Source organism: Emericellopsis atlantica (genome assembly GCF_019669845.1).
Source record: "Emericellopsis atlantica unplaced genomic scaffold F5Z01scaffold_18, whole genome shotgun sequence".
Taxonomy (NCBI): domain Eukaryota; kingdom Fungi; phylum Ascomycota; class Sordariomycetes; order Hypocreales; family Bionectriaceae; genus Emericellopsis; species Emericellopsis atlantica.
Window position 1 is genome coordinate 399,168 of NW_025764720.1, and position 22,924 is coordinate 422,091.

The 22,924-nt window shown below is 53.0% G+C and overlaps 10 protein-coding genes across 10 annotated transcripts; 5 read left to right on the plus strand and 5 right to left on the minus strand.

The window, feature by feature from the left end:
* The first annotated feature begins 1,236 nt into the window (after positions 1-1,236).
* Positions 1,237-3,016, plus strand: F5Z01DRAFT_174142 (uncharacterized protein). The gene is made up of 2 exons (XM_046257930.1): positions 1,237-1,741; positions 1,812-3,016. The coding sequence occupies exons 1-2, from the start codon at positions 1,363-1,365 to the stop codon at positions 2,993-2,995; spliced, it is 1,563 nt and encodes a 520-aa protein (XP_046117009.1). The 5' UTR covers positions 1,237-1,362; the 3' UTR covers positions 2,996-3,016.
* Positions 3,017-6,542: 3,526 nt separating this feature from the next.
* Positions 6,543-7,421, plus strand: F5Z01DRAFT_751510 (concanavalin A-like lectin/glucanase domain-containing protein). The gene is made up of 2 exons (XM_046267052.1): positions 6,543-6,902; positions 6,958-7,421. The coding sequence occupies exons 1-2, from the start codon at positions 6,610-6,612 to the stop codon at positions 7,361-7,363; spliced, it is 699 nt and encodes a 232-aa protein (XP_046117010.1). The 5' UTR covers positions 6,543-6,609; the 3' UTR covers positions 7,364-7,421.
* A 699-nt stretch (positions 7,422-8,120) lies between these two features.
* Positions 8,121-9,572, plus strand: F5Z01DRAFT_174165 (uncharacterized protein). The gene has a single exon (XM_046257931.1). The coding sequence runs from the start codon at positions 8,239-8,241 to the stop codon at positions 9,535-9,537; it is 1,299 nt and encodes a 432-aa protein (XP_046117011.1). The 5' UTR covers positions 8,121-8,238; the 3' UTR covers positions 9,538-9,572.
* A 35-nt stretch (positions 9,573-9,607) lies between these two features.
* On the minus strand, positions 9,608-10,545 carry F5Z01DRAFT_675484 (uncharacterized protein; the record flags this gene model as incomplete). The annotated part of the gene is made up of 3 exons (XM_046265152.1): positions 9,608-10,264; positions 10,316-10,411; positions 10,462-10,545. 3 exons carry the CDS (start codon positions 10,543-10,545, stop codon positions 9,608-9,610), a joined length of 837 nt encoding a protein of 278 aa, XP_046117012.1.
* A 701-nt stretch (positions 10,546-11,246) lies between these two features.
* Positions 11,247-12,596, minus strand: F5Z01DRAFT_659132 (uncharacterized protein). The gene has a single exon (XM_046263740.1). The coding sequence runs from the start codon at positions 12,455-12,457 to the stop codon at positions 11,546-11,548; it is 912 nt and encodes a 303-aa protein (XP_046117013.1). The 5' UTR covers positions 12,458-12,596; the 3' UTR covers positions 11,247-11,545.
* A 570-nt stretch (positions 12,597-13,166) lies between these two features.
* F5Z01DRAFT_725861 (beta-lactamase-like protein) lies at positions 13,167-14,257 on the minus strand (the record flags this gene model as incomplete). Its single annotated transcript, XM_046266644.1, has 1 exon — positions 13,167-14,257. The coding sequence occupies exon 1, from the start codon at positions 14,199-14,201 to the stop codon at positions 13,167-13,169; it is 1,035 nt and encodes a 344-aa protein (XP_046117014.1). The 5' UTR covers positions 14,202-14,257.
* A 61-nt stretch (positions 14,258-14,318) lies between these two features.
* F5Z01DRAFT_659135 (uncharacterized protein) lies at positions 14,319-15,917 on the minus strand. Its single transcript, XM_046263741.1, has one exon. The coding sequence runs from the start codon at positions 15,811-15,813 to the stop codon at positions 14,767-14,769; it is 1,047 nt and encodes a 348-aa protein (XP_046117015.1). The 5' UTR covers positions 15,814-15,917; the 3' UTR covers positions 14,319-14,766.
* Positions 15,918-17,480: 1,563 nt separating this feature from the next.
* F5Z01DRAFT_174232 (uncharacterized protein) lies at positions 17,481-19,103 on the plus strand. Its single transcript, XM_046257932.1, has 3 exons — positions 17,481-18,459; positions 18,506-18,664; positions 18,741-19,103. Exons 1-3 carry the CDS (start codon positions 17,532-17,534, stop codon positions 18,920-18,922), a joined length of 1,269 nt encoding a protein of 422 aa, XP_046117016.1. The 5' UTR covers positions 17,481-17,531; the 3' UTR covers positions 18,923-19,103.
* Positions 19,104-19,340: 237 nt separating this feature from the next.
* Positions 19,341-20,906, plus strand: F5Z01DRAFT_659139 (uncharacterized protein). Its single transcript, XM_046263742.1, has one exon. It carries the CDS (start codon positions 19,517-19,519, stop codon positions 20,861-20,863), a length of 1,347 nt encoding a protein of 448 aa, XP_046117017.1. The 5' UTR covers positions 19,341-19,516; the 3' UTR covers positions 20,864-20,906.
* Positions 20,888-22,516, minus strand: F5Z01DRAFT_174234 (uncharacterized protein). The gene is made up of 5 exons (XM_046257933.1): positions 22,082-22,516; positions 21,964-22,020; positions 21,463-21,913; positions 21,342-21,409; positions 20,888-21,288 (listed from the first exon to the last, which is right to left on the minus strand). Exons 1-5 carry the CDS (start codon positions 22,269-22,271, stop codon positions 20,912-20,914), a joined length of 1,143 nt encoding a protein of 380 aa, XP_046117018.1. The 5' UTR covers positions 22,272-22,516; the 3' UTR covers positions 20,888-20,911.
* Between the last annotated feature and the right edge of the window lie 408 nt (positions 22,517-22,924).

A 22,924-nucleotide genomic window follows, 5' to 3' on the forward strand; every position in this document is an offset into this window, starting at 1 on the left:
GCCGCCTGACACGAGGTTGACCCCCTCGTCGCCGTGAAGCCTCCAGGCGAATTCCTTCCGTGCTGCATCGAGATACTCGGGTCCAAGATCAAATGACCTCGGAACCGCTCAAGGGGTTATCGAGCTCCCGGCAAAGTTGTTCCGCAGAGGCCTACAGGAAAGCATCATCGGATACAGAATGCAGTTGGTATTTCGTTCATAGATCATCGCATCGCGAGTACGGATCGTCCTGGAGTTGTGTTGGTCGTCGACAAGCATATGATCGACTAATACAGCTTGTTTAAGGCTTAAATTCTCTTGCGCCATATCCTCTTCCATAGCAGGAATACACGTCGAGAAACTCTCAGGTTTGGTGAATATGCTCCCCGCGATGGATCCTCAGTCGTTGGATGAGTACATGTGCTGCGGCCGCCCTGGCACCCACAGACATGGATTCTCACCGAGCGAGCCTACCCGGTACGGTCAAAGAACGGCCACTTCTTTAACCTTTACCATCCACCTCTCCAGACTTCACGATTGAATACCGCACCGTGGTCGCATTTCTCATCGAGAAATGCCTGAGCGGCGACGAATCCAGTGGTGAGTGCGCAGATACAGCCAATGGTCAACAGTCTCGAGGATCGGACATGCTTGGTTTGCAATCTCCGTGACAATGATCTCAACACACGTGTCTGGGTGACGAAGCGGCAAGGAAACGAAACAAGGAAACGGCACGAGGGCTATGTCGAGCACCATCAACCTCTCGTGGATGACGTTGGATTCCACTGCAGCATGTTTGTCGCGAGCAAGGCGTAGTAGTAGGCACACTGGCAGCTGAGAGATGTCCTCCACTGCCCAACGTGATGCGCGTGGTGAAAGAAGGTGCAAGTGAGTGGCCAACTGGCCTCAATATATTGGACAGGACCCTGGTGTTTTCGTCTGCCAGACATGAAGCGGCCACTCACGTCGTTTCTTGATGGTAAGGTGCGGTAACTTGTTGTTCAGATGGGAAAATACGGCGCTTCTCGTCCGCCTCGCAGGGGTCCCTGTGGCCCGTGGTCCATCCCCGCCAACGTTGATAAGCACAATCCCGGCTGAAACCGAGTGAAGGCCTGGAACAGTTGGGGTCATCTTGAGCCAGATGAGATGGAGGCGGAGATCTTGTGGCTCTAGTCTCGACGTGATCTCGCACCCACCTTCACATCTTCTGCCAATGGAAGCTACACCTACGCACACCTCGATGAAGATAATGTGATTCCGCACATTGGTTCAACTGCGACAGAGAAAATCACTGAGGCATAGGAAACTACATGGATTCTGACCTTCTGCCCCCGCACACTGCTTACACTGTCGCAAGCAATATTCACAGCCGCCAAGGCCATCATGGATGCTGAGCCTGGGAAGAAGCTTCACTACCGCCGGATCCAGATTTCGAGGACCGTGTCTGGGAGCGTGGATGACCATGCGACCGTCCAGCCGCACCTCTCTCAGGCTGAGCTGGCATTATTCGCAGAGCCCAGTGCCGAGTCGCCAGAGGTGATGCCAGCTACGGCCTCTCTGGGGTTCCGTGCTGCTTCGCATCAATGGCGCCGCCCGCAGGAAGAGAATTGGTGCACCTTGAAAGAATTCCATCTGATCGGCATGGCGCGTCCCAAATCCCGGCGCAACGCCTCCGACTCGTGGTACAACATCCCGATCCCTTTCATGGCTTTCATTACAAGAAAAATACGAATCGAGAGCTCCGGGCATGGTGAAATTACAGGTGAGCCTCGCCATGTGCTGTGGCCTGACGAGCTGAATGCGTCCGGCCCTTCTGACAACATACCTGGCAGGACTTGTCGTTCAGTGTGCCCGCGTTCCCCTCTCTTCAACCTTCTTCCGTGTCGACGCATCCCAACAAGCTGCGAGCAGCCCAGACGACGCCTTTACAGCCCGCTTCTTGCGGGAGATGCAGCTGCTTGATAGCATGTACTCGCCTATGCGCTCAAGTCCGAACGGCAGGCAGTGGTTTCTCCTCCAGGTATACCACGCTCACCTCAATCTGTTTGCCGCGTTCCTCGGGGTGTTCTCCGTCCACTTCCTCGAACCTCGAATGTGCGCTCTCCATGGGCCTGCAGGAAAACAGCGCATATTTCGATGGAAAATGGACGAGTTGAGGCGAGACAGTGGCTTCCTACGCGACCTGAAGCGCGTGGGAGCTGAAATGAGAGCCACTCTGGAATCTACATTAGATGTCACTTTGGCAGCCCAAGGAAACACCACAACAGCGTCTGCAATCATCTCGGCTGAAATTCAAGGCTCTATCCGGGAAGCCTGGACTCATCTAGAGCAAATGGCGGACGGGGTCGAACATAAGACGGATCTACTCACCACGACTAGGGAAAGGAGGCAGTCAGACAATGTCAGACAGCTGACCATCCTGGCGACAATCTTCTTGCCTCTGTCACTGTCTGCTGGCATACTCTCCATGCAGGCACGGTTCAAAGACCTGGGGCCGCTTTTGTTTGATTTCTTTGCCGTCTTCTCCATTCTAGCCGTCCTTGCCACCCTGTTCATTGCCGCCCTTCTGCTCTACGACAAGACTTCAGAGCTCAATAGTAGGCTACAGTACAACACAAAGCACACATATCTCGCCTTTACCGAGACATCGCAAGGAATTGCAAAAGTTCTTTTGTTGATTTTCGCATTTGGACTTGCCCTGATGGGTGGCATTGGTATGTTCTCGCCTTCGCCAAACCCCGAAGGAATATTCTTCGGGCTGGTGATTTGGGGCGGCGCAGGATTGTTTATGGCCGTCTCTTCCATCGGTTATCGGTACCTGATCTTGTTTCGTGCCCGCCGGAACACTGTGAGCAATGGAGAGTTGACAGATGGTCCCCAAGGTGATGGTACCGCTGTCGGCAGCCGGGAGGGGGTGCCAATGGCTTTGATGACCAGCAGGAGAAACAGTTCGAGAAATGCATTTCTGCCAGCCTCCGTGCATGTGCTGACCGAGCTACCTCAAGAAGGAGTATAGCTGAAAAGGGAAGCGGCTGAACTAGACATTCTCCTGCACAAGCTAGGGGCCGGTGTGGACGTTGTTGCCTTGCCTTTGCCGCCAATTCGCGATCCGCCAGCAAGCGAAGGCGCCGGCACCCGGCTCTTGAGGCAGAGTCACACGGATAGGAGAGTCGAGGGCGCCAGAAATCATGGCTCTCTTTTTGTTGCGGGAGCAGCCGGTACTCCCGAGTCCCGACATGGGTGGAGTGAGAGTCGATGCCTACATGTATGCCAGGGCCCAGGGCCCAGGTGTGCTCTGCAGATTATCGGTGATTCGTGAGATACCCTAGACGCAAGGGGTTAACATGAAAGCACCAGCACTGTGACTCGAAACATACATATCGTAGAAAGTTTTACGTCCCGTCGAGTCCTGTCCTCCTGATTGCGCAATCTCGCAGTTTCCAAAGACAATTATGGCTAGATTATTACATATAAGAATTGGGATGCTTGCGAGGCCACCCGCATACAAGAAATGTCGTTTTTTTCTAACTTGTTCTCGACGTCGGAAAAGCTCCTCGACCGAAATTCGTCGCTGACGCTAAAACTAAGACGATTCTCGCTCTACGATCTAGTGATTTTTGAAAAGACGACCTAGGTAGCCGAGTATCCAGCTCATACATCTGCAATTGGTGTGATATCTCCCGTTGATCACATGTCCAGTCCTCTTTCGACGTCGGTAACAACGTTCTGACGCGCAACCTTCTGTCATTCTTAGAGTCCAGCCACCGTGTACTGGACCACGCGGGTTCTCCCGCTGACATGCCTATTCCACCGAGAAGCCGGACGAACGGCTCAACTATCACCTTGCACTGCGGTTCAAACAAAGCGAACACCGTTGGGTCTGCTGCTTTTCAAGGGGAGAATCCCTCAGACGCGAGCACTTACACTAGGGGATGGAAATGGCATGTTGGGGGAAGAAATGCGCCATGCTCGGCGCGGCACGAGAAGCTCTTGAGAGGCTGTATTCTTCGCAAGCTTTCCTTTTTACATTCAGTCTCCATGGCACTATCGGAAATGCCTAAAAGAGGCAGCCCTCATGCATCGAGCGTCACACGACCCTGAGCACGGGCACCACTTTCTCCTCTTCCTTTTGCTCGCCGCCGGACTGCCATCACTCAGCGCAAGCTGCGATATCTTTCTCAACTTCAACCGCGCAAAACAAGGCGGGGAAATGCACCACCTTGTTTGGAAGTTGGTATTCATCCGCATCAAAGTCTAGGCGTGGCCCTTGTCACATCGTGACATCAGGTAGCACAGCGAATCAAATCGTGCGCACCAACTGCCAGAGGCTGGACCCGTAGATTTAGCCTAAGTTCTCTTTCTGGGGAAGCGGCAGGTATTATGCAGGATATATTAACTGCACGTGCGATCCTCGCCAGCATTGCTCGGCCGCCGGGGGTCGAAATCGGAGATCAAAGGATCCCTGGTAGGGTTAAGACGCAAAAATTCCTTGCATCTAGGGGCCTCCTTTCAATTACCTTTGGGTTTAATCGAAATGAGATGTACCGTGATGTGTTATTCCCACTCGTGGATTGACAAGGGGTAGGTTGAGCACGCTGTACGGAGGACGGCGTCAAAAGTTTTTGGTCGCCAAGACGCTAGAAGATCAGGGATTAGCTAGACCCATGGAATTTTTGCACTATATTAAGTATAAATCTACTAGGCCGACTTTCCCCTCACTATCGAACGTTATTATAATTAATAAAATATAACTATTTTTTCTTTTGAAGCCGACCGTGAAGATACCGTATACCGATATTATAATAAGGGCTATAATTATAAGCCTTAAGGCCTCGAATAAGACTACTATCGAGGTAATAGCCTTTATAGGCGTTAGTAAGAGTATAATTAATACGATATTTGCCCGCGCTATAGCGCGAGGCTTCGACCTTACTATCTAGCCGATCGTCCTTATAGACGCCCTCCTTACCGATAACCCTCGTTCTAGCTGTCTTTCTAAGTAGACCGTTATTAAAAAAGAGGTCTTAAAGCTTATACGCCGCGATCGATATAGAAGAGAGAAAAGCTATGCTAATATTACTAGCGATCTTAGTTACTTCGGTATCGAGATATCGGCTACGACGATCCGGCGAATACTCCGTAGGGCTAGCTTCCGGAAGACTAAGCCTACGAGGAAGCCTAGTCTAATATAGAAGATAAAGAAAGAATAGCTTAAATAATACCTCGAAAGGAAGGATTAGAGCCTTAATAATTAGAAGAAGGTAATTTAGTCCGACGAGACCTCTATAATATTATTATATCGCCGCGGCGGTTATCGGATCTAGCGAACGCTTAAAGAGAAGGTTAATAAGAGCTATATCCGTAAGCGATAGAAAGGGTCTTCTAAGTTTATATTCTAGGGCTACTTTTCTTACGATAAGAAAAGTCCTTACTATTATTAGTACTTAGAGATTACTTAAGAGAAATAAGCCTCCGAGAAGGAACTTAAGGCTTTAAATAAAGTATTCGAGCTAGAGGTAAGGAAGATATAGGAGTTAGAGGTTAGTATAAATCGTATAAAGCTTCGCGAGGGTAAAGCCCCCGGCCGCGTACTATAATAGCGATAGATTAAAAAGACCGGGAAGCTTACGAGAGGCGGTAAAGGTAGTATCGACTAATAGCGTTATTAGAAGATTATCTTAACGCCGAAGTTAATTCCTTTCGCGAAAGAATATAAGGCTACTAGCCGGCTAGGTATATTAATTTAAGAGGATAAGGCTCTGGTATACTTATACTCTCTTTAATACTAAGTCTTCGATTAGGAAGGCGCGCGCCGCCTTCCTTAGCCCGGTAACTCGCCGGACCTTAATATAATCGAGCCTACCTAGCCGTGGATAAAGAGGTATACTACGAAGAAGGGTGCGCCGCGTATACGAAAGGAAGCTATCACGAGGTAGGAAAAGGCTTAGAAAGACCTCCCGTAAGAGTAGATATAGCGGTAGATTAAACGTATCCCGAGGTATATTTAGAAGGTTATTGAATTAGCGGGTAGAAATAAGTACGTCGAGGGGCGGGGAACGGCGCTAGTAAATTTACACTAAAACTAGCTATTTACGTCGATATGTAGAATTAGCGCGACTAAAAACTTTTGACGCCGTCCTCCGTATATGAAAACGGCCTGCATCTCCGCACGGCCATCCTGTCTGCCGGCATAAGATTAAGGTCCAGACCTATGGCTTGGCCTTTTGAGGGTGGCATAGCATTGGCAAAACTTTCCACCACGATTGGGACCTGCTGAGAGCTATCGCAGCCAAGCGACGGTGTTTCCACATTGAGATTGTCGATTTTAGCCGGAATGCAAATATTAAGCTACGTATACAATGCAGATATGCTATTCCGCTATGAGTTCGGAAGTTGACTTGCGAAGCAATATTACACTAGTATTGCGGATGATATGGTGGTTTGTGGGTTGATGAGGCGTGTTTCTTACAGCCTTTGCTCTGAGGATTCATAAGCTTTGTGTAATAGGTACTATGAGGAGTAATTGACACGGACGAAGAAATATATAAACAGCCGAAATGTCCACTGCCACTTGAGACGATCTCCCAACCCAGACAGCTTCCCAGAACTCGTCTTCGACACCAAGACATCATGGTTGCATTCAAGTCCCTCTTCCTCGCTCTGGCGACCGTCGTCGGCGTCTTGGGCCGCCCATTCGACTTCCTCGACGAAATTGAGGACGACGGAAACGCTACGAGCACTCTCGAAGCCCGCCAGACCACAGGCAACAGCGAGGGTTACCACAATGGCTACTACTACTCGTGGTGGTCTGACGGCGGCGGTTACGCCCAGTACACCATGGGCGCTGGCAGCCAGTATGCCGTAACCTGGCGTGACACGGGCAACTTTGTCGGAGGCAAGGGTTGGAACCCAGGCAATGGCCGGTAAGCTTCCAAGAACATCACCGAGGGTGATACAGAGCAGTACTCATGGCGGTAGAACCATCAACTACGGTGGCTCCTTCAACCCCAGCGGCAACGGCTACCTGGCAGTGTACGGTTGGACGCGCAACCCCCTCGTCGAGTACTACGTGATTGAATCGTACGGCACGTACAACCCCAGCAACGGCGCCTCGTACCGCGGCACCGTCAACACCGACGGCGGAACCTACAACATCTACGTGTCCACCCGCTATAACCAGCCCTCCATCGATGGCACCCGCACTTTCCAGCAGTACTGGTCCGTCCGCACCAGCAAGCGCGTCGGAGGCTCCGTGACTATGCAAAACCACTTCAACGCCTGGGCCAGCCACGGAATGAATCTGGGCTCGCACTACTACCAGATTGTGGCGACGGAGGGCTACCAAAGCAGCGGCTCGTCTGAGATTTACGTGCAGACTCACTAAGGCGAAGAAATTTGAAGGTTCGAAATGGCCCCTTGTTCAGATGAATTTCGTGTAAGGAAGGGATTTCAGGTGAAACACTAGGGGAAGCTATAGTTTGGCCTACAAGTATATACTGGGCAGCAGCACTCCCATGTCCGATCAAAGGGCATAAGCGTGCCTAGTGATACGGGAGCTGGCATTGATCTAAATGTATTGAATTCAACATTCGTGTTATCATTCCACCTACTCTCTCGCCTTAACATAGTCTAGTCTGACGTGTCGTCTTTCCCGCCGCCTGTAGGGAGTAGTCGTTTCCGAATAGTATAAAGTTAGATACGAGCACAGACACATCGGCAGTACGATTCACAGAACTAAAACAGCACTATTGTAAGTTTAGTAGACCGTGACGAGCCACACCATGTGTCGGTCTCCTTTTGAGTGGTATAAACCATAATTCTCAATGGTCATGGGCGGTGCGGATGACCTTGGCGTTCTGGACATTGTCAGGTGTCATGAACCCCTAATGTGATGAGTTTCCGCAGGTTGAACCTTTGGCTAGAGATTGCCGCGGTACAGAAAAGAGGGAACGCTAGAGACATGAACGCTTGGCTAGTGCAGGTGAGACAAGTGGCGTTGAGGCTTAATCATTTTAGCTTTCTGCAACATTCAATGTCAGCTGCGATGGCGAAAGCTGGGTCACATTACCGCAGCCACTTTGGATCTAGGTCGTTAGAGGCATGAAATGTCTTGAATCTCAGACAACATGACCCGTGCCCTGATTTCATTTGCGTACTAATATGGCTGTGATGCGCCCTGTTTTTTTTAATAAGCTACATGTACCTCGAAATTGACTTGAACGCATACTCTCAATCAAGCGACCAAGATTCCCCAAAACCATGCGACGCATCATAGTCATGAGCGACGGTACTTGGTGCGGCCGGGAGACTGGCACGCAGTCCAACATTTACCATCTCGCCAGGTTTTTCGGCATCCCTATTGACAATTTGAATGTGGAAGACGAATACACCTTGACCACGGATACCATTGCTGCGCGCTACCGCCATGGTGTTGGCCTCAACAGCACGTTCCTCGACTACCTCTTCAATGGTGTGACCGCACAGGACCTCGCGGCCGAGTGCATCTCCGCCTACAAGTTCATCGTGCATCACTACACCGAGGGCGACGAGGTCCTGCTCTTTGGGCTCAGCCGCGGCGCGTATACGGTGAGGTGCGTGGCTGGGATGATCAACAACTGCGGGATCGTCCGGAAGCGTGCGACAGACGCCCAGACAGATCTGCTCTGCGACGAGGTCTATCGCTTGTACCGCTCTCGTTATCACGTCAATGAGCCACATTCAGAACAGTCGGTGAACTTTCGCGCGCGGCATGCCTGGCCCTTGATCGGCGACGAAGGAAAGGATGAACCGCCCCGCCGCGCCCCCGTTCGGTTCATGGGCTTGTTCGACACCGTAGGCTCGCTGGGTATTCCAACTTTCACGGGGGGCGTCGGGCTCGACTGGCCTGAGTTCTACGACCAAAACGTATCCTCCGTCGTGGAGGAGGTGTATCACTTGGTTTCGCTGCATGATCGCTTTTGGGTGTTCCAGCCCTGCCTCGCGAGCAGAAAGGACCACTCCAAGTCCAACATTCACGAGGAATGGATCCCTGGTGTGCATTACGATCTGGGCAGGCAGCGATTTCGCTTCCTTCGGATTGGAGCAGGCTGGCTGGAGAGCTTGCTGGGACGCTGGAGCTATGCGAGCAAGGTCATTGAGCCCAACCAAGTACTTGCTGACTCGGCCCTGCTGAAGATGTTGAAGCGCGTTCGACAGGTCACGCCGGCCGGCCTCTTCATGACAGAAGCAGCCATGGATGGTGTGCTTGAGCAATTGCAGCGAGATATGACGGCGCCTACACGCGCAGTCGGTGATGGCGACGTGTACGGCAAAGTGGCGCAATATGCACCATTTGGGCAGCGGCTTGGTGGGCTGGTGGCAGCTGCCTTCAAGAGCGCACCTGCTATTTGGACATTGCTGTTTGACTTGAGGGATCGTTTTATCCCTCACGTTGATGCGGACGTGTCCCGCTTCCATGTCCCTGATATCGATGGCCGGACTCTGGCAGACCTTGCTGGGGTGGATGACCAAAGGTACCCATCCAAAACACTTGAGTCGTGGCAGTTGAGGAGGAACTAGACAATGGCGTGTATCCTGGCTAAGCAAGGCAAACATGCCTGGCAAACAACACTGATCATAATCCTGACTCCTAGGGGCTTGGCATCCATCCCTCTCCTATAATATCCCCGTTTCTCTTCGAAAAGTCGTAGATTCCAAAACCTTGCAGCCAAATCTGCACAAAGGAATTGATTGCGCCCCAGTAGAGCTTGTTTTCCCAGACAACCTCGCTCCGCCAGTTCAACCACTTCACCTTGAGAAGACCCTCCTCGAGAGCCTCTCTATCTATAACCATGATGATATTATAGACTTCCGCGGAGACCTTGCAGGGGTCCTCGGGATCTCTTGCGGCGGCCCATTCCTCGTCGCTCCACGGCAGAAGCTCGTCATACAACGGCTCGTCAATTACGTCCACCACATCAGTGTACCCAGGCATATTGTACAAGACCTCCATAGGGTTAGCATCCATATCCTTATAGCGTTCCTCGTCGTCGAGGATACTCCCAGAGGCGTAGAGTAGGCATTCTCGGTCTATCTGATTTTCACGGATGAATTCCTGGTAGTCCTCCTCAAGCTCAGGGTCGTAGCAGGTTCTTAGGCAGCACTGCGTCCCCGAGCCGTCGCCTAGCCTCCGCTCGAGCGGCGTTTGGAACGGCGCAATGCGTCGTTCAAGCACAGGATAGGCTGGCGGTGGCTCGTTATGATTCCTCCAAGCATCTTCGGCATCCAACTGGGCTTTGTGGTATGGCTTTGACCAATTAGCGAAGCTCAATTCGTTATGGGGAGGGTAGCGACTCACCCATCGCTCGCGAGGGTACAGCTGCCAGTATTGCTGGCAAAGGTGCCTCCACTGGTCCTTGTCGGTCTCAATGGGGCGCGACAGGTCAAAGTGTTGCTGAGTGATTAGTCCCAGAAAAAGTTAGACGGTAAGGTCACGGTACTTACAATCAAGTAATGGTCGAAATCAATGAGACCAAAGGGAGGTATATCGTCATCCTTATTCAGATCGGACCTCTGTGAATCAGCCATCGCGGGGAGCTTTATCAAGGTGTAAATATGAGTGAGTGATGAAAGTTGGACAGAAAGCGTGAGAGGATGATGTCGCGGGATTGACTGAGGGGGGCCGGCGACGTACGTACGGCGACCCTTTTCAAGCCGTCCGATTGCAATTAGGTGGAGATCGGCCGGGCCGCAAATGTACGTACGGGCACGTACTCGAAAGTTAGGAGGTGTACAAGTTAGAACCCGGCCAGCATATCGGCATTTATACAGAGAAGGTCCCATGTGTCGTGCAAGAACTGTGCCGCTCACCAAGTCAGTCTCGCGAGCACGGACCTTGAGGACGCTTTCATTGTTTCTCGCCATGCGGTCCGAGCTTCCGCAGATGGACGTTTGATGCGAGTCTTTTCATCGTCAACTGGGCTGTCGGACTTGAAAAAAAGGGGATGTACGCGCAAGTCGTATGTGATGCTATGGTCATATCTTGAACCTGGTCACGAAAGAGTACAATATTAGCAAGGCCAACTTCACCAAGCGGAACCCCGAGGTTGAGTCGACTTGCAAGACGCTCTGGCCCGACGGACGGCATGCATGGCCAACCTGTCCTCGGGGGAACGAGCAGTTCGGCCACGAGAGGCCTCTCAAGTGCGGAAGACAACGTTAATGATCGGGACAGGTCCACATACAGGCCCAAAATGGGAAATTTCGTCTCCACGATGTATTGTTCAGTTGCTCTGGGAAATTGTCAGGCTACACCAGACGCGTTTCTGCGTAGTCACTTGTAGATTTATTCACAGCATGTAGACGCGGCAGTCTCCGGGAAAATGGGGAAAGAAACGATCAAGTCTATGGTGCGGATCGTCGCAGCCTTACGTCGATTGTATGTCGCGTCGGAAGGCAAGACCGATTGGCGGGAACACACGTCAGCCACGTAGAAGCTCAGAGCGCTTCAGCAAATGCATGTATATTCAGCGCAAAGGCGGCTCCATATACATGTACATAGATAAGTGACCATCTCGCCCGCAGGCACCTACAACAACATGGCCAATCCTACGGCCAGGAGGCCAGTGAGCGAGAGGGCGACAGGCGCTGAAGCAGCATCTTCATTATGCCCAGCCTCAGCGCGATCAGCCACAACGCCATCGGCCTCGGCCGTAGCAGACCCTCCATCAGACCCGGTAGCCGGTGGAGAGGCGGAGGAGGACAGCGATGTGGACGCCTTTGATGGCTTGGGGCACACGTTCTCGTACACGTACTGCTCGGGGCCCCCACTGCCACAAGTACCTGCGTCGTCAGGATTGTATTCGCCGTCGGGATACATCCAGCAAGTGCCCGGCTCATACGGAGAGTTGGTCTCGCCGTGCGGGTTGTAGACGACATAGCTGCAGTCGTCAGACTCGGCACACTGGCTCAGGCAGTCGACGGCACCCGAACTGGCGGTGCAGGTGCTCCAGCAGTCGTCGTCAGGCGTAGGGTAGTCGCACACGGAGGCGATGGCCGAAGGGGACGCGGTGGCAGCGCAAGCACCCGAGGTCGTGGTGCTCGAGCCTTCGCACACGGGCTTGTCGTATACTTCCAGGTACGGGTTGCCGCAGCCCTCGGTGGTGCCTTTGCTCTCGTCGAAGCTCTCGCCAGGGTACCACCAGCAGGTACCGTCGCCGAGGTGCGGATTATGGGGCAGAAAGATGATAAAGTCGCAAGGCTGGTTCTCGTTGCACCAGTCCCAGCAGTGGCTTCTGCCGCTGCTGGCGACAGCGCGAAACGGACTAGGGTAGTCGCATAACTTGGTGACGAGGGACGCTGTGCAGCTTGGTTCCTCAGACGTCGTGGTGGTGGTCGCAGTGGGGTTGGAGGTGATGGTCGGCTCCGCGAGTACATGGAGCCCTGGGACCTGCAAGAGGGCGATGGACGAGGCCCAGAAGCTGAGCGGAGTGGTCTTCATGGTAGCGAGCGTGCTTGAGCGAATGTGGTTGCGCGAATATGTATGGTTGCTGTGCGCAATGAAGTTGGACGGAGCGCTGAGTCTGACGAGATATGAAGAAGTGGGAAGACGGGCATTTATGAATTGTTCATTCCCAGCCCATGTCGGTTCCAAGGAGCAAAAGTTCTTGCTGACAGGTGCCAAGGCGCGCTCAGCCCCTGGGGGCCTGCAGCCTGGCGCCAAGTGGTGAGAATCTGCCACTAAGATTAAAGTGTTGTCTGGGCGTTTTCATTTATTCCCGAGTCATTCGGCAATCGGCACGCTTGACCGAGGGCCGAGAGACACAACTCACACAAGTCAGCCCTACGTATATACGTATGATCGTCGATCGATTTAAAAGTCAAGGCGGGCGCCTCGTTCCTGTGGAGCATTTGCTTCAGTGCTCAGGACTTCCCTGTGACGGTTGGTGTAGCCTCCGCCTCCAACAAAGCTCGTGTCGAATTGGAACCCTGCTCATCCGGGACTAGCACGTTGACATTTCTCTTGAACACGACACTGACTGACGAGAGGCTTTCTGGACGCAAGTCTGTTCTCAGCCCGAAATCGACATGGACATACATAACTATCCAGTATACCAACTTGAACCAAGCCATTATTCCAACTGCTTGCTTCGAAACGACCTTGAAAGATTGGACAAGTTCCATGCCCAGCATCAACGAGCACTTGCAGCTCAGCCTCTCACGGTAAAAGCATACTTCTCCCCCCGGTCCAGATACACCACCCTCCCCTCCATGCCCGCCCCCTGCACCTCCTTCTTAAAGTCATCCAACGGCGACGCAAATACGTCGTAGTCGTCAAAGTGAATGGGCACCGTCACGTCCGGGTCCATCAGACGCATCGTCTTCAGCCCTTGCACCGCATCCATGGTCACCATGACCAGGGGCGCGGACGCACTGGGGATGGATGTGCCCCCCAGGTGGATGAGCATCAGGTCAATCTTCTCGCCGTTTAACCACTCGGGAATCCGCTTCAGATCGTCGACGAAGAGTGTGTCGCCCGAGATGTAGATCCGGTAGCCCACCTCTAGGTCAGCAGCATCGCTGCCATGTTTCTCCTCCTTGCCATGGTGGCCCAGTTCGAGCATCCACCCGTTTGTTGGTGGTACAGCGCCCAGGAGGTCATTGGCAGCAGACAGGAAACCAGGAGGGATATGCTTGCCAGGCATGCCCGTCACTTTGACCACGGGCCGCGTCTTGTTCTTCTCCGCTTCATCACCCTCCAGGAGCAGGTTCTCAAAGAAGTCGAGGGCGTGGACATTGTGGAAAGGTTCCTCCTTGGCCGTCAGACACTGCCGTGCATGAGGCGTGGTCACAATCATGAAATTGCGGTCGAGCGCGTCCTCCACCTCTCGATCAAAGTGGTCCTCGTGGTAATGTGATAGCAGAATCCCATCCAGCGAGGGCAGCTCATCCAGCTCCAGGGCAGGATTGGTGCGTCTCTCCGCCGTGACACCAGGTCCAAGGTGGACGTGGTCGCCAGCGTGTAGAAAGTTGGGGTCCGTCATGAGGCGGATGCCTTCCCACTCGAGGATTGTCGTCGCGGTGCCGACAAAGTACAAACTGGCGTTTTCCGTGCCCTTGAGTGCGTCATCTCTGGGGTGTGACTTTGTCGTGCTGGCCTCGAGCGGGCGTGATCTCTGAGCGCGGGACTTGAGCAACGGTTGCCTCTGTGAGGGCTTCAATTGAACGGAGCCTATTGAAGGCATGTTTGTTTGGGATGTCTTTCCTTGTGAATAAGTCTTGTCGAGGTTCGGTTCTCACAAGCGGCAATTAAGTGCAAGGCACCTGCTGGTCGTGCCATGATGACGTGGGCGCGCGCGCATGCATCACAATGGCGTCAACAGGTCACCACGCCGTGTGGCCGCCGTTGACGACCAAGTTGTTCCCCGTCATGAAGTTGCTCAAGTGAAATGTGGATGAACGCATCCTTTGCCCCAGCCTCGACGAGTGCTTCGGCAAACGCCAGGCCTAGACCTCGCGCGCCACCTCTCACAATGTACACCTAGGGTCGAGGACGGGACTGCCCCGAACTGCCCTGCAGATCACGCTCATGGACTCTACTGAAGCGTCCTTAGGGACAACAGTAGCCCCTTTCACGCCGTGGGAAGTGTAGTGGATGGCAAGGTCATTGCTCGTATCTGGTCATTTGGATTGCGGAACGGTATAACGTACTCGAGTCGCACACCCGCCCAAGTTTCTCGTGTCGTTAAGTACTTAAGCAAACAAGGAGAAAAACGAAAGCTGCCGTGTGCCCACAACGGATCCTGAGATTCATGCGTTGAACCAGCCTTTGGCCACCCTCAACGCGCGGCCTTTGTCATTGATGTCAAGATACTGTCTCCATGGGCTAAAAGCGAGGTGCAAGGCTGTGCATCCAAGATGGTACGTGAGGGGGGCTTCACGATCCATGGAAGCTGATTTGTGTTGTATATCCACGAGCACCAGAATAGCGATTGCGATATTGCCAAGAACGTAGTAGAGGGCAAGACCTCCGGCGAGCCATCTGGGAACATGCAGAATGGTCTCTCGTCGTATGGTGAAGGACTGCTTATCAAGCATTGCATCTCGGAAACTGACCAAGATGAACAGTGGGAAAAGAGTGCTGACGCAGATGAACAATATTCCCGCATAAAATAAAGCTGATCTTTCTTCGTCGAGGAAATCCGCCACACTGTACATCCAACTCATCGAGCACAGCACATCAGCTGAGCAGGAAGTTGTGCCTGGGGCATCCTCGATGCGCGACGCTAGGCATTCGTACTTTGCAGAAAGTTTCGGAGCCCTTTTCGTGGGGAGAATATCATCGTACTGTGTGCCTACTGCGAAGCAAGTTGCTATCCACTGCGCGACTGCAATTATGAGCACGGCACTGAATATGCTCTTCTTCAAGCGGGGATGTTGGTGCAGTTGGCAAGAGATCGGATGCTGGTTGACCAGCAGCAGATATCCGACTGTCTTGATCCAGTTCAGGATCGAGATCTGCGCCGCGGCCGCGGGATCTCTAGCCACTGCGGAAATCTCGTACCACCAGAAGACGAAGGAGCCAAGATCGTACGCGTACACTCCCCAGTCGAACAAGGAAACGCCTGGGCAGTGTTCGGGGTCGTGCCGCTGGCCGCTGAGGAGCTTCCTGATGGCCCACACGCCGGAGATTGCCGCCATGTTGATTGAGCACCACACTAGAATAGACGATCGTCTCGTCGCAGAAGGCCGTGCAGTGGAAGGAATTACCTTGAAATCCTTGAAGCAGCTTGCGAGGCTGCACCAGTCGTAGGCGAGGGGCCCGTCCTGCTCAAAGGGATACTCGAAGGCCAGCATAGCTTGATGCTCCGGGTCTCTATTGATGGCGTTTAAGCCACCGTCGACCAGACTGCAATTTGCGAGGGCCGGGTCTCTTGCTGCACATTCTTGGAAACGAGAGTTTTTGTATAATGCAAAGTCGGGACCGTCAGCGCCAAAGCCCGCAGTGTCTGTGGTGGCATATTTGATGGTCAAAGCGGCTAACACTATTAGGAGAATTCCCAAGAGGATCAGGAACGAATAGACAATGCTCATAGCATACTTCCGTCCTCGGTTCGTGATATTCTCCATATCTGATGCACGCGTGCGAGGTAGCCGGGGCCGGTATGCGAGTACATCGTTGGAGAGGTTGTTGCCCTCCCGGCCATGAACGTGGGCCAACCGACGTCCACGGCGAGGTGGTGAGGCGAAGCTCAAAGGGTTTGAGGAAGAGTAATATGGCCTCCATCGGCCTGGATCCTCGTCTACTTCCCATCCATCAGGGCCATAATCGCTCAGGCTGACACATTCGCTCTCTCGCTTCGCATGGCGTGGTCTCGCTTCGTCTGCCACGTCAAGGTCCTCTCCGAGCCCACCTTGATACCCATCTCTTATCGGGACTGGCTTTCGTGGTACACGTGGCATTTTTGGCGGATGAGAAAATGAGATTTTTGTTTCAAAGATAGAATCGCCGCTTTGGACTGTCGTGGGCTGAGCGCAGGCAAGACGTCTTTGATTTGTTGGTATCAATGCATATAAGTCGGATGCAGTAGTTCTCGCCCTCCCTTGCGCTTCGCCCGCTGGCCATTTTTATGCGACTGCTGCGGTGAGGCAACGAGGAGGCCATATACATTTTTAACTGTGCATGAAGTGAGGGGTTGGCGTTTGACACGGAGCCCTGTTCTTGTGCGTGGGATATCACACAGGTCACATTCAGCTGAGTGTCCTGGCAGATCTGCAGAACATACCGCCACAAAAGATTCTATCCACAGTCATTGAAATGCGCGACGACGTGAGAGAGGATGATAACAGTAGCTGGGCGAATGGAGTGGATTGTTACGGTAGAAAAAGGAGCAGGTGACAAAGGACTGAAATTCGCGGATTAGCGGTCCAAGTCCAAGGGACTGGAGTTTGTGAGGCTGCCCGGTCAAACACTCCAAGCTGCATCTTGATGAAATTCGTGCCAGCTTGGGAGGGTGGTCAGCGTGCAGCGGAAGGTCCGCAGATATCTACCGCTGCCATTCACGACTAGACGTAAAAGGGGGAGAGGATTCATAGCACCTACATAGCTAACGATAAGAAGACACTTGTAGATACGACCGCTCCCTGCTTGAAAACCAGACCTGGTAGGTATGGTTCCTCTACATAGGAGTCGCATGATTTGTTATCTTCTATTATGGAATCTCCATCTTCAAAATATTCCTGACTATGGGTTCCGTGGTCTTAGCAATCCCGTGATGCCCAGCGTTCTACGACATGGATGTCGACCGTTCCCCTCACGACAGATCCTCGCAATGGCATCAGAACCCCCCCATAGACACACCAAACTGCGACGCATTCCCCCGCTCATACTGGATGCTAGAATTCGACCAGCTGGCCGCCTTTTTTTGGGCTGCAACCTTCATGTTGGTTGGGCACCAGGGTGCGAACCAGAACCCCGCGCCTTGACGCCGACTGCTCCCGCATCGATTTATGTTCTTTACAACATAACATTGAGTCTATCTCTGCTGTAAGAAGCTATATCCAGCTGCGGAGCCATGGCCGAACTAGCCGCCAGCCTCGGCGCATTACAGATCGACCGAGGAACATGTCTTGGTTTCGCTGACGACCCATTTCAGATTCCGTTCTGTCCGTCAGGCAACCTCGCAACAGAATTGGACAACACTCCTCGTTATCTCTTTCGTGTTTACTCAAGAAATTCCAGCGGAGAGAACAATACCCAGTGGATGAAATCCCCTGCCGCTCTGGAAAACAATCTAACAGACATTTTTGCACGAGATGACGCTGCAAATGTCGCTACAGTCCTCAACGAGCATCTTCGATGGTGGCCGAAATCATGCGCAGACCCATTCATATCATGGACAACTTCGCTGCTTTTTGCGATCCAATACATTATCTATAAGCATAAGACGGAAGGTACCGAGCTGCAGAGAATGCATCTCTGTATCGTCGACACCACCATGTTCCCAAAAGGAGTGTTCATACGAGACCTTGACCTGATGGAGGAATTCCATGATAAGGTCCCGAACGGCCAAGAGAGAGGACTCCAAAACTACTTGAATTTGCGAACCAAGCGATATTCGCCTAACTCGGGTGCCTACTATTTCGGAGAGTTCCTCTCCCAAGGGCAGACAAACATCAAGACCAAGGGTCGTTCATCCACGGTGACCTGCGACAAGATTGTCAAGGACGAGTTGTTCACCATACTACCCCAATTCAGAGTCGAAATGGAACGTGACTCGAAAGAAGCACGATTGGCGAAAGCAGTGATGGAGTGTCGAAAGCCGTTCTACGTGGATACAGAGCGGGAACCAACCAGGGCCTCTGATGTCGGCAAGGCAATGACAATAGCCTCAAGATTTGGGACGGAGTGGTCTCTGCCCGTGCTAGCCAATCTACTGGCTCTACGTCCTCGCAGGGCGCATGATCCCGGGATTCTAGGTCCTATCTCAACACTATTTCCAAGTGCGTGCCCATTGCGAATGGTCTAGGGTTACTAACGAATAGGTAGATGAGTTGAGACATAGCTTTTCGTCCAAAAACACGACAGTCGCGGCCAACGAGAACACCCCAGAGGTCCTGCAGTTTGGGAAGATCATTCACGATATCCATGAGGACTATTGGGTCGAGTCTATCTATGTCTTATCGAGATCTATAGAAGAGACTACCGGTGCGTTCCCCGGCTCAAATCGTCATATAGTTAAAACTAGGGTCGGGACCGGAACACTAACACTTTTATTTGCTAGAACTTGCGCGTCGCTTCACGGCTAACCCTAGGCTCACAGCAGCTTTCCGGTTCCGGGGCAATGGCAACCCAGCAGCTTATCTCTATAGGATAGAGAGAGGGCGTCTGTCGCTACTTATGCAGAGCTTAGAGACGCTGAGTGGCATGATACAAGAATGCCAAGAAGGTGGGAATGCTATTTAGATACAGATTGGATCGTCGTAGATTCTGAAAGGGAACGCAACCGCGTCTGCTGCCACTAGTAAGTGGATGAGTGAAGACGAAAGGCATGGCAATGCGTCCGCAGAGGACATGGGATGCTGGGGCTCGATAAACGTCTGGGAGAGCAATGAGAGTCGTCTTCCTGTCGAAGCGGATACCACCCGTTGAAATTCCGCTTTAAATTCCGCATCGGGATACTCTGTATTATTTGCAACCTCGCTTGAGCATCCGCTGGCTAATTTGATATTTGCAGAAATGACTGTAAGCTATCCGTCAGGCAAACACTTTACATGAGTGATTCGTCCGCAGACCCTGGCTTAGCAAAAGAAGGATACACGGCCATTTTTGGCTTGACTCAGATCTTACAAAAGAGTTCCAGATATGTTTTGATACTAGTTATCGTAGATTGAGTAGGGTCGAGTTCACAATCTTCTGATTAAATCTGCTTAGGGTAGTCATTTTCTCGGGCGGGCGGTGCAGAGTCCAGTCCCGTTAAATGCCCTCAAGAGTCAAGGCGCTAATAAAGCAACATGCCGCCCACATGCACCCTCCGGCAACACCTCGACACACGTGTCCATGGAAGATGGCACGTTCGACCCCGAGCGCTGCGCCGCGCTACACAACCAAATTCTCCAGAGAGCCATAGCGCAGAGCCCGCACGAGTTGACTGGGGGCGATCACGGTATCCGCCGGGATCTCGTCAGACGCATGCGCGAGCGCGCACCGGCATGCGCCTCATGGATCCTTGACACGGATCGCGACATTGATACGTCCGATGATAATGGTGAAGAAGACCATGTCGACGACGGTGATGGCCACGACGGTGAGAATGATGCACGCGACGCAACGCCACTGGAGCAGCGCAGGATCTATCGCTTCTTCTCTCAGCTCGATAGGTTCCAACCCGATAGCTTGCCTCTTACCCCTGAGTTCCGTCAGCCCGACCCGCGGAGTATGGACGTGAACGACACTGTATTCGGCGAGTTGGATGATCGCGAGATTATCTTACTCTACCCGGACAACCTCACCGATACCTTTATGGACGGCGGGCTCTACGTAGAGCTACAAACCTTTTATGCTACAACCTGGCGGCTCGATATATCGAAGCTGCCGCCTGATGAATCGCCGTCGTGGCTTCCTCTCGAGGTCATCCTAGTGAAAATGCTCGAGATGTGGGATCGAGGTAAATTCTGTTGGGATCCATGGAGCAATACGGTAGATTTCGTGCCTTGGGTAGCGCGAGATCTCGACGACGCTCTCGAAGCGTGGGACGACCTCCTTGTCGCTATCACGGAGAGAATGCCCGGTTTATCCCCATCTACCGAGAAGGAGCCAATGCTCCCGGCCGATCTTGTCGAGGAATACGAGATCAGCCCCTTTGGCAAAGCATTCCTCTCTCGCGCCTCGCGACCTCGTTTTCGATTCGTCGCACCGGGACTTACGACATTCACACCCGATACCTTTTTAGCCCTTATGAACGCCGAAGACGACGCCTCTCCGCGTCGTAAGTTCAATGCTTCGGCTCCGGAGGGTAGCGATATGTTCGCGTCCTGCCTCCTCCCGTCGGTAACTAATACCGTACCGGCGACACCTGAGGATCCGACCTTTGACCGTGACTGGGGCGTGGGTAAATTCACTATTGCCCGCAGACCGGGCCTCTATGTGCAGGGCCACGAGTTCGCTGACGGAACGCTCTTGATTACGGACCGAGGTATAGCGGACACTTGGTCCTTTACGGTGAGAAGACCTTGGGGCGATGCGAGGCCGCTGAGACTCGTAGAGATGCTCGACGCGTGGACCGATTGTGTAAAGAGCGGGACGTGGGATGTGGGCGAGGAGGGCGTGACTATGTCGAATGCCTGGTTCGCGGACCCTCAGACGAAGGACGAAAGGACGCTACCGTGGATGATGCACTTTCCATGAGGGATCTACCCTTAACTCGTTACTATCATAGATCAAGGGGACACCCCATCAATGTCTATTGTTGTCTTTTATAACCTCCACCTCAATATCGTATTGCCTCGTGATTTTGCCTTCCACCACGCCGCCGTTCATGCTTGACCCATAGGCTTTCGAAATGATAAACTCCTCGCTGCCTGTGTCGCCGGTGGCCGAGTGCAAGCCAGCGTGAAATGGGCGCACAGCCGAGTGACCATTGTCCGTGGTGCGGCCCGTCTTGCGAGACGAGTGTAGGTAAATGTCGCCGCCGGTGGTGCTGCGGCTTCGGCTGGTTCCGAGGAGTCGGGGGAAGAACTCTTTGAGTAGGGGCTTGATCGTGGGGATGCAGCCGCCAATAACGCTGAGGTTCAGCTCGAGGACGCACCACATGAGGGCGAGGACGGTGTTGCCTGCGGGTGTTAGTTAGTGGAAATGAGAGGGTTGTAGGGCCAAGTTGGCTTACGGGTCAGATCGGGGTCGTTGAGGAGGACTTTGAGAGATTGGAGACGGATACCGCTGATAACGCAGACACTGGCGAATGTTAGTCTAATCTTCATGTACGCAACTGAGGCAGATATGCTTACAATGCTCCCATAGTGAGCATGATGGCCACGTAGAACTTCTGGCGGGTAGGCAGCTTGAGCGACTTCAACCAAGGAAGGGGGATCAACACTGTGATCACATCCGTCGCAATACCGAGTCCAGCCTGCGCAAAGTAGAAGACGGGGCGGTTGATACACTTGGCCGTCTTGGCCGCCTCAAAGTCCCACGAGGCCTTGATGGGATCGCAGGCAAAAATGTTGACCAGCACCGAGGTAAACGAGTACGCAATGGTGAAAGCAAAGGCGGTCCAGACGGCGACGTGCGCGGCCTTGGCGGGGAAGATGCGTAGGTAGAAGAGGAGGATGGAGCCCTTGGCGAAACCGGTGGCGGCGCAGAAGAAGATGGCGGCGACCATGTTGCTGAGGTTGAAGTGCGGGAAGAGATCCGTGAGAGGGACGTTCCAGATGTGCTTGCCCATGCCATATCGGAGCACTGGGTTTTGTTAGGTCTGCTGTCGAGGAAGAGGGGAAGAAGGATCGTACTGTTCAGTGTGAAGCCCACCATGACTGCATCACAGGCATACGCCAGGCCCATGACATCTTTGTTTCGCAGTCAGTATATGTTGAAGGATTCACAGAAACATCGTGCAAGTGGACTCACAGTCATCGAACGAGAGTTTTCCCACGATACACTGGCGAGAATACACGCGAATGCCCATAAACACCGTTGCCAACGAGAAGGCCACTATCGTGACAATCGTCAACGGCGCCGCCTGGCCAGGCAGACTCGGATCACGGGCCACGCCGAAAGGCGGATCGCTCAGGTACATGACACCGTGATCCACAGACATTTTCTGACGTGTCGACTGTAGCCTGGTATGTGCGTTTGTCTAGAACCGCCCTGGATGAGTGTCAGGAGGAAGGGAGACATTGGGTTTCCGGGAGCGCAGGTGGACTGGGTCATGTGTTTATCTGGAAACTCGAGCGTCGAGACTGGCCCAAGGCAGGGGATCCGGTCATGGTACCTTTTGCGTGCGCTCCAGCATGTCCCGCTGTAGATAGACGGAACCCTCATTGGGATCGGCCGACTGTTGGTCGTAGTACGGTACTCCGTAGTACTCGACTAATCAGTCCACATGCATACATAGACTATCCAGGTCTGTATGCCAAACCCCTGCCTGTGGATCTGCGGGAATCCGGGGATGCTGCCGGGCCTCGGCCGCCTCAGCCAAAGCTGAAATACAAAAGCTGGCCGGGGTCCAACTTGCAAGGCCATCAACGCCATCAAGCGAGAGACACGGCAGAGGACCAGGCCAGGGTCTGTCTGGTTCTGCATGACAAGGGCCTTTTCTGCCGCTTGCCTGCATGCATGCCACGTTTGGTTCTCTCAATTGGCTCGAGTCCTTTCTTCCAAGTTCTCGGCGCACAAGGTCAATTTCCCATGCATCTCGCCCGCTCAAAAGCCTGCAGTTGTTGTCGTCGAAACGGTCACGGGACGGTATGA

What these genes read in the sequence shown, in the direction of transcription:
- F5Z01DRAFT_174142 (XM_046257930.1), top strand. Translation starts at nt 1,363, where the DNA reads ATGGATGCTGAGCCTGGGAAGAAGCTTCACTACCGCCGGATCCAGATT. An exon ending in CGGGCATGGTGAAATTACAG is followed by an intron (nt 1,742 to 1,811) that starts GTGAGCCTCGCC and finishes CATACCTGGCAG; the next exon opens with GACTTGTCGTTCAGTGTGCC.
- F5Z01DRAFT_751510 (XM_046267052.1), top strand. Translation starts at nt 6,610, where the DNA reads ATGGTTGCATTCAAGTCCCTCTTCCTCGCTCTGGCGACCGTCGTCGGC. An exon ending in TGGAACCCAGGCAATGGCCG is followed by an intron (nt 6,903 to 6,957) that starts GTAAGCTTCCAA and finishes TCATGGCGGTAG; the next exon opens with AACCATCAACTACGGTGGCT.
- F5Z01DRAFT_174165 (XM_046257931.1), top strand. Translation starts at nt 8,239, where the DNA reads ATGCGACGCATCATAGTCATGAGCGACGGTACTTGGTGCGGCCGGGAG.
- F5Z01DRAFT_659132 (XM_046263740.1), bottom strand. Translation starts at nt 12,457, where the DNA reads ATGAAGACCACTCCGCTCAGCTTCTGGGCCTCGTCCATCGCCCTCTTG.
- F5Z01DRAFT_659135 (XM_046263741.1), bottom strand. Translation starts at nt 15,813, where the DNA reads ATGCTGGCCTTCGAGTATCCCTTTGAGCAGGACGGGCCCCTCGCCTAC.
- F5Z01DRAFT_174232 (XM_046257932.1), top strand. Translation starts at nt 17,532, where the DNA reads ATGGCCGAACTAGCCGCCAGCCTCGGCGCATTACAGATCGACCGAGGA. An exon ending in TATCTCAACACTATTTCCAA is followed by an intron (nt 18,460 to 18,505) that starts GTGCGTGCCCAT and finishes ACGAATAGGTAG; the next exon opens with ATGAGTTGAGACATAGCTTT. An exon ending in ATCTATAGAAGAGACTACCG is followed by an intron (nt 18,665 to 18,740) that starts GTGCGTTCCCCG and finishes TTTATTTGCTAG; the next exon opens with AACTTGCGCGTCGCTTCACG.
- F5Z01DRAFT_659139 (XM_046263742.1), top strand. Translation starts at nt 19,517, where the DNA reads ATGGAAGATGGCACGTTCGACCCCGAGCGCTGCGCCGCGCTACACAAC.
- F5Z01DRAFT_174234 (XM_046257933.1), bottom strand. Translation starts at nt 22,271, where the DNA reads ATGTCTGTGGATCACGGTGTCATGTACCTGAGCGATCCGCCTTTCGGC. An exon ending in ATGCTCACTATGGGAGCATT is followed by an intron (nt 21,410 to 21,462) that starts GTAAGCATATCT and finishes AACATTCGCCAG; the next exon opens with TGTCTGCGTTATCAGCGGTA. An exon ending in CAACGACCCCGATCTGACCC is followed by an intron (nt 21,289 to 21,341) that starts GTAAGCCAACTT and finishes TAACACCCGCAG; the next exon opens with GCAACACCGTCCTCGCCCTC.